We start from the raw sequence: 8,495 nt of genomic DNA, 5'->3' as shown, positions 1-8,495 counted from the left end.
AAAATTCCACATTCCATTAAGCTCCGCTGTGCGCGCGGTTAGTAGCTATGGTGATTCGGCATTTAGTTATTTTCAATCTGGCCGTATGTGTAAGCGCGCGCGCGCGCGCGGGCGGGCTCGCCGACGTCCAAGAGTAAAAATATTAACGAGAGCGTTCTCTCGCAGAACGCCCCGTCATCGTCGCAAATCTCCGCGCTGGCTGGCCGGCAAGACTCGTAGGTCTCGTTCTCGCGCACAAGTCGCCTCGTGGGCCTTCTTCGAGTCGCTTCGCCTCATCTCTCTTTCTCTCTTCCGGGACGAATAAAACAGACGCTGATCGCGAAGAGGCTCTCGGCCGATAACGATTAATTAAAGTAACATCCGTGCCGCGCGTATATAATGGTAAGCGATGATGGTTGCTCGGTGGATGGTTATGTTCTCGGATACGCGTGAATTATCTCTGGTCCGGAGAGAAATGAGAGATAAGTCCGAAGAATCGAGATACGAGACTTGAGCAAAGATATTATTCGCTTTTTTATACGGATACGACGTTTTCGCGCAGATGTAAAGCGAACATGGAGGCAACTCTCGTTACGAGTGCAATTTAGCGAATCAATCGGGCCGTTTCGAAAAGAGATACGCGCAGAGGAAGGACGGACGGATATAGAGGCTCTGTGACCGTCGCGGTCGCCGCGGGTTGAGAGCACCGGCGCGGTTAACCGCGGCAACCGCAGCGACCGGTTCGGAGCCGCCTGCCGGCGCGACGCGACGCGACGCGGCGTGCGGCGTCTCGCTCTCGCTCGTCGGCGCTTCGAGCGGTATATCACGCTCTCCCTCTCGCACCGCTCGCATTCCTACATCTCTGTCATTCTCTCTCTCTCTCTCTCTCTCTTTCCCTCGCGTACGGAGCTCTATGCTCTCCTCGCGTTTCCTTCCTTCCAATTCTCTCGCGGCCGTTCGGTTGAGCACCGAAGCTGAGTCGGGCCGAGCAGAGCGGCGTCGAGGACACGTAGAGATATCCACGTTGCGAACGAACACGCAAACCGCCGAGCAGGCGAGGCGAGGCGAGGCGAGGCAGCTTCGCGTAAACCGCAACCGACCAAGCGCGACCGACAGCTTCGCCAACACTCCGCGGCACTGCCTTATATTCCTTCTCTCGCCCCGTGAAAACAAGATAAAGAGCTGGCTGGCGAGCTGACAGTACGGAAAGAGCGCGCGATTGTAGAAACGAAGGGATTTACAGACTCGCCCGCGCGACGTATACCGCGTTGAATCGCGCAAAAAGCGTACGGTCCTTGCGATAAAATGGAACCGCGATCGTGACGTAGGCGCGCGTGCGCGCTTCATCGCGTATTTATTATATTTCATTAGAGGTGTCTATCTCTCTTTCTCATTTTCTCGTCCTATCTCGTACGCGCTAGAGGCAAAAGGGGGATGGAACGCGCGCGTATACGCGTATGTGTATTACCCATTCCGCGTGCCGCGAAGCATGACAATGGGCTTTTCTAATCCTCCTTTGGATTAAGAGTCGAAAGTGGGTTGCGTTGCACGGTTGCGCGAGAGGCGAGAGAGACAGACGGGGGGAGGGAGAAAGAGAGAGAGAAAGAAAGAAAGATAGACAACTTCAGATAATGGGATCGACGTTTCGTTATGTTACTTTACCATTCTCATCCTCGGCCTCTATACTCTAGTCGTCCTCCCGGCCTCCTTTCCTGACTCATCCCACGCAACCCCGGACTGCACCCAGCCTTCGGTGTCTCGGTTCGTAGGATCCATCCTACAGCGCCCTCAACCTCCTCCTCGTTCTCCCTCGGGTCCGTGTTTTTCCTCGTGTGGCCCCCTATTTTTCATGTTTCGCTGCGGCTTCGCGTAGCACCTTTATTCAGTATAGGTACGTTCTCGTGAGGCTCGGGGGCAAGCGAGCGAGCGAGCGAGCGAGCGATCCGCGCGGATGCAACGTACGCGCGTCAACTGAAAAAGTCACCGCGCCATTGGCCGAGGTCGCGTTTTCATTCGACTCTTTGCCGTCGCCGAGTCGATCGGCGCGCCAGACGCACCGCGATTGGCCAAGTGTCGGCGGGAGCAGCGTGGATTGGTCGAGGTGCACGGCGCGGTCCGCGTGGAGTAAGCGCCTTTATACGAGGCGAGCGGACGATAGCGGCAATCAAGTAGGAAACTGCTTGGGACTGTGTGCCGCGCGATATTCACATAGGGGCACCCCCTTAGCACACACAATCGCGCGTACAGGATGGCACTCGCTATACACTTGCATACGTACGTACACACGCGCATATGGATACGCGCTCGTGTGTATATCGCCGTACGTGTATCCTTCTCTCCCCTCTCTCTCTCTCTCTCTCTATCTCTCGCTCCGTCGCTTTATGCAGCTACGTTGTATAGGGGTTGGGAAAACGGGTGGAGGCGCCATATTTGTGGTAGTATGGGAAGTGAGGGAAATCACGAGTGGCGAGAGAGGCAGTCGGTCGACAAGCGGGGAAACGAGGCACGGGGAAAAGCGAGGCGGAAAGGGGCGGGGGGGAGAGGGAGTTTACGCGGACATCCGTGTCAGCCCGGTGACGGCCATTTTGCGAAAAACTTTCGATTTGTTTGCACACGCCGTAGCGAACCCGGAGGAACGACTAATACCGACGCGTATGCTCGGCATGCAGCGCCTCATCTTCCTCTCTTCCTCTCTCTCTCTTTCACAGTCCATCCTTCTTTTTATATATACGTCCGTCGTATTCGTCAACGACCGAAAACTTTTCGGTATCCGATGGATCAGGGTTTCTTCGCTCGAGACTCGCAAAAATTTTAACCAGAGTCGGAACACGAAGAAAGTACTCGTACCAGCGCGAATAATAACGGCGAGCTCTCTCTCTCTCTCTCTCTCTCGAGATTGATATGCCAAATTGTTCAGATTCCAAAGACGATCGAGCGCAAATATTATTTGCACGCAATTTTGCTGTTGGACGCTGTCGTCACTGTCGGTATCGAGGCGATAATGCCTCCGGCGTAATGGAAAAAAACGGCCGGTAATCAACGTCGATAAACTGGCGATGAGCGAGAGAGAAAAGCGTCGAGTCACTTTTTATGTGCACACTCGCGAAAAGGACAAATCGGGAGCACGACGTTGCGTTTCGCAACGTCGTTGTAAAGTCAAAGTACCGCCGCGCGAAATGTCGGTCAGCGAAACGATAAAATCGGGACGCTAGGCGGCCGCTTAACGACGATATAATTTCCATTTTGCCGGAATTGCCATTCATCGCGGGTGAGCGAGCGACGCGTAAAGACGATCGTAAAGACGTGCGTAGACGATCGAAAATCATGACGGACGTATCTCGTTGCGAGGCTCGATAAAACGCATCGAGCGTACGCAACAATAGTGGTGACGAGTGAAAGAGAGAGAGAAATAACGCGAGCGAGAGAAGGAAGAGAGAGAGAGAGAGAGTGAAAGAAAGAGAGATATAGATTTGGTAAGAGGAACACGTAGAGCAACGTTTTAACGAGCCGTGATTTTCGTGCTCGCCTTTTCAAGATCCTTACGTAACGCGACTTAATTGCGAAGGAGCTATCGCGCCGGTTAATACGAGCGTGGAGGAGACGAGAGACATTCGAGGGGGATGCTTGGCGGCTTTAAACGTAGAGAGTAGCGGGGCCGAGAGCGACGAGGGGCAAAGGATGACGAGGAGAGGAGTAGGAAAGAAGGAGGGGGAACCGGTGAAGTGGAGGGGATCGCGCGATCTCTCCCCTCTATCGGTTTGTCCACCAGTCGCTTCGTAGCCGTTATCGCGACAGGTTGGTTCGTGTCGTTTTTGTACGTGCGTTTCGCGAGGCTCGTCAAATTTCTCGCGTTACCGTTCCAAGACTCTTGCCAGTGAGATCGAGATCTAGTTCTTTTTTTTACGCCTAAGAAAAGGACGCTCTTGAACGAGCGTCGCGTTTTCGGAGTGACTTGGAAACCGTGGCGCGCGCGCTCGTGCGCCGTCTCGAGCTTTGAGTAAACAACGGAGAAGCGTGTACAGTGTTTGCCAGTGTGAGACGTAATCCGTGTGTTGCTCGCGACGCCATCGAGACGAAGCTACGAGTTTGAAGTAAATATAGATCTCGTAATAAACCGTAGGAACGTGTGCTCTCTCTCGTCCGTCGTGGCGGCGGGGGGAGGCGGTAGAAAATAATCTCGGCCGGTGTTTTTCCGGCTCGTCGAGAGGTACGACAACGCGCGACGGCGGCGGCGTCGGCGTCGGCGGTCGCAATTTTTTCCTGCCTTACCGACCGAAAAAAAAGGGCACGCCGCGTCGTCGCTCGTGGACACAAAGAGACGCGACGGCCGTCGACGAGATCGTTGCCCCACGTCCCGTCGCTCGTGCGCGTCGCGCGTGACTCCCCGAATGAACGTAACGGCCACCCGCGTCTAACCCGGCGCGACCCGGGAGACCGCCGTCGATCATCCGCGCGTCAAGATAGCTGCGCACGTTCGAGCGACCGAGATGGGACGGTAGTGACGAATGGATTGGACATCGCCGATGGATTTTCGGCGAGGAAACTGGGTGTTGCGGATCACGTTCACGATCGCGTCGCGCCGGAACGCACGTCGCGGGACGACGCGTCATCGCCGAGAGTACCGATTCGCCTCGTAGCGGCCGCATTCCCGCGTATATAATCCCATTATTTCCGCTCATCATCGTCCTTTCTTTTCCGTTATCGCTTGTTGCTGTTGTGTTGTTTGTTATTGTTATTGTTGGAGAAGAGTTATACGCACTCGTCGGGGAATAGCGTATCGCGTGACACATGATGCTTCTCGGCGCGCTTTAAAAATTGAGCGCATCTCGCCGTAGCGTGTGTGTGTGTCTGTGTGTGTGTGTTTTGTGCGTGATATATATACGTATATATAAAAGTTGTTTCCGTGAACTCGCTAAAGCGGGAAATCACGCAGGAAGGATGTATCCTAGCGCCGGAATCAACGCAGCCGCCGTGGCCGCCGCCGCTGCCAGGCATCCGGTGAGTAACGATTGCTCCATTATCAATAACAATAATAATAGCCTGTTTATTTATTCCCCGGTATCAACAATGGCATTCAGCGGATAAACTACGTAACCGCGGTTGCGTATGCGCGTGACCATTAAATAGCTATCGAATTTAATCGACGTAAATTCTCAGACCGTATAAATTATGTTACACAATGTGTGTGCTATCTCTAAATGCGCTCTCTCTCTCTCTCTCTCTCTCTCTCTCTCTCTCTCTCTCTCTCTCTCTCTCTCTCTCTCTCTCTCTCTCCACCTCTCCACCGAATGTGACTGATAACGTATCGATGACGAGGCGAATATTTCACGGGGAGCGATTCGCGATCGTATCTTGCACGCGAACGAATTGCTCGCTTCGATTTTACCAGAGTTGAAAAGTTTACGCGACGTCGCGATATCGCGATATCGCTCGACGTCGATACATGTATAGTAGCTTCGAACTCGTCGAACGCTCTTTCGCTCGCTCCGCGAAATGGCCGCTTCGATCGCGCGGCATTCTTCTTCTCTCTCTCTCTCTCTCTTTTTTTTCGAGACCTCTACGAACCTCCGGTCTATTTTACAGCACGTTGCATACTTGATGTACCGCCGCGTCGCGACACACTGCGCCGGCGCAGACCGGCGCGGCGAGGCCGCGCGCGACGATCTGATATACGTTCGTAATTTACATCGTTGTTAACCCTGTTTAACCTCGTCCTTGATCGCGCGCCGCGTTTCTGATTCAGACTGTTCTGATTTTCATAAATTATCGAGTTTTTTTTTTTTTTTTTTACTTTTTGCGACGACGCTCGCTTAGACAACAGGATTTCTTTTCTCCCGATGCGCGGTCTCACGCGCTCGATTGTTCTCCCGTTACTCCGACCAGGCGATTTGCACCTCGTAATACGATCCGTCGTCGACTCCGGGCGAAACTTCTCGAGTTTCGGTCCGCCGAGGAACTCGCGCTTATTCCGCGATTCCGATCAGCGGAAACGCTCGCGTATATCGGATTTCGCGCGCTAAAATTTCAACGATGCGCGCGGAGAAAATTGTGTCGCCGCGTCTGCGATAACGCGGCCCACGTGCATCGCGGTTGCACGTGTCGCGATATATCGAGCTACCGATAGATAGATCGTGTTAAAGTATCGTAAAGATATATCGAATTCGCGCCAATGTACGCACACGCGTGGGCTCTCCGACGCGCTTCAAGGTTCGTCGATACGAACGATCGCGCGGAACAATCGCATTCGCCATCGTCCGACATTAGCCTCGCGGCCGTGCGAGAAGCGTTTCGCCACGGTACGTCGGAGTCGTTGATCCGTGAATCGCGCGAGCGAAGCTGTCCGCGCCGCGGTCCGGTTCAGACTCGCGGCGTTCGCGTCTGCGTTTAATAACCCGATGGAGATAATGGCGACTTCGTCGTCGTTGCGCAGTCCCGTCACGTTCGCCGTTTCTCGGTTCTCTTTCTCGCTCGACCGTTACACAGGATATTAACGCCTTTTTTTAAGCCGTAACGATGACACTCGGCGTAGCCACAGATGCCACAGATGGACAAACAATTTTTTCGCAATTAGCGCGCTCATCGTACCGAGTTACGAACGCTCGCGAAACGTGACCCGTAGAAAAAGAAATCGGTTATTGCGAACGATAATCGCTATGACGTGCGACAGCAAAAGTCAAACGTCCTTTTATTCGATGTCGTTAGCCCCCAAGAACAGGTTCAACGATGTAACATAACGAGAGCCCAAAGAAAGGCTCAACCCCTAATAACAATAATAATTATAGCCGTTTATACCGGATGTGGCCAGGTAGCTTGGTGGCGCGTGAAAGGTGAATACAAAGATGGAAAAGTCCCCTGAAAAGATCGGCCTACGGTCTGTCACGTATACGGGGTGTCCCGTAATATATAAGACACACGGTACATATTTTTCTTTACGTTCATTTCTCAATGTATACATTTTAAAATTGTCTTATTCAAAACTATGGCACTGATGTGAAATTATGCTTTTTGTTAAATGTATATAAATATCACTCGCGATCATCCGCAGTTGTTCTCCTTTGCGCGTGACATATTAAAATGATTTTTGGAATTTTCGCGTCTTCTTTTTTACATGTATATTTAATGGACATTTTCTCTATTTACATCTTGAAAAGTTGCATCTATTTTCAAAATATTTTCATGTATCTCGTGTAATATTACAGGGCTAAAGAGTAAGTATAGGAAATGGGATGACGAGCGGGTGATCCGTAGCCAGCGGGAAAGGACCGATGAACGAACAACGGTGCGAAGCGCTGACGTTAGTTAGTAGGGTACACGTTGCTGCGAATGTCAACGGGCGGGTGGGAAGGGCGTTACACGCGTACACACGCGCGCATTAGACCGGACCTCGCCGTCGCGTCAGGTTTACTACCTCCTGTAAATTGTACGGCGCACGTTTGCGCAGGACCCCCGATTCGGTAAATATTGATACTTTTAATCGGTCTGTTTGCTCCGACACGCTGTTCAAATGCGTCTGAATGCGCGCAGCTGAAAAAACTCGCTTGTGCGCGCTCGTCAGCCCGTCGACGCGTAAACCGGTCGTAGACACCTTCGCGTCTTATTTTTCTTCCTTCTTTTTTTTCCAATTTATTCTCGTACGCCGTGACGCGTCGATATGCTGCTTAATTAGTGATATGTTAATGTCGGATTGTGCACAAGCCGGCGGGCACATCGCATCTCTCACGGCACTTATAAAGAGGACGCGTAATACAGGAAGCTCTTCTAGTACCGCTCTTCTAACGATCGCGCTACTCGTGTTGACCAGATACTCGAAAATTCCCAAAGCGCTAAGAGTCACGCGCGCAAATTTATAAATAGCATCTCGTTAACAATTCAGACTCTTCCTCGCTACCGTGACGGAGTTAATTTAATTTGAATTACCGCGTATATCGGCGATATCCGGTGATATATGCAACGTTGAAATTCGACTCGGCGAAATTACAGGCCGAGACCGCGCGCGATAAATGCGCCACGCGATACGAATATTCGATGGCGAGGACTGGACGGGACGGGTAGAATCCGGTCCGGCCTGTACCGTCCCGCGTCTAGGTAATTGCTCGTATTAAAATCCGAGATCTAAATTGACGCGGAGGAGGCGCTACGCTTCGGCGCGTCGAGCGAGCGCGCGCGCACGCGCGCGCGGAGCGCTCGGGAGTATGGAATCACGGTGATATCTTGAGCGTCGCGTCGTCGTCCATTATGCCGATGCGGCCAGTAAATTTCACGCATTATACTCCCATTATATGTTTCCTGGCCAAGCCGGATCGCGATCTCGTGCTCTCGCCCGACGTAATTACACGGTGCCGCGCCGCCGAATGGATAGAGGAACTCTGCGGCGGGATATACGCGAGCGTTTGTACACGTGTGTATATGTGTGTGTGTGTGTGTGTGTGTGTGCGCGCGCGTCGAGCGGTGCGTGAGCAGCGACGGTTTTAATTTCCACTTTCCTCACCCTGCGTTTTCTCTTTCCCTGTGGCGGT

At 52.6% G+C, this 8,495-nt stretch overlaps 1 protein-coding gene across 4 annotated transcripts in view; it reads left to right on the top strand.

The window, feature by feature from the left end:
* Positions 1–3,765: 3,765 nt before the first annotated feature.
* Positions 3,766–8,495, top strand: part of LOC138939480 (protein groucho) — a 71,844-nt gene continuing 67,114 nt past the window's right edge. For all 4 annotated transcript variants that reach the window (XM_070307315.1, XM_070307312.1, XM_070307314.1 and 1 more), the window contains exon 1: positions 3,766–4,977. In XM_070307315.1, the coding sequence (XP_070163416.1) occupies positions 4,918–4,977 (60 nt within the window). In that variant the 5' untranslated portion in view covers positions 3,766–4,917. The remainder of the gene's footprint in view (positions 4,978–8,495) is intronic.

Source organism: Polyergus mexicanus, unplaced genomic scaffold (genome assembly GCF_030449975.1).
Source record: "Polyergus mexicanus isolate NDT 795.1 unplaced genomic scaffold, iyPolMexi1.0 SCAF_14, whole genome shotgun sequence".
Taxonomy (NCBI): Eukaryota; Metazoa; Arthropoda; class Insecta; order Hymenoptera; family Formicidae; genus Polyergus; species Polyergus mexicanus.
The sequence above is the reverse complement of the archived record's forward strand: the minus strand, read 5'-3'. Positions and strand labels throughout refer to the sequence as shown.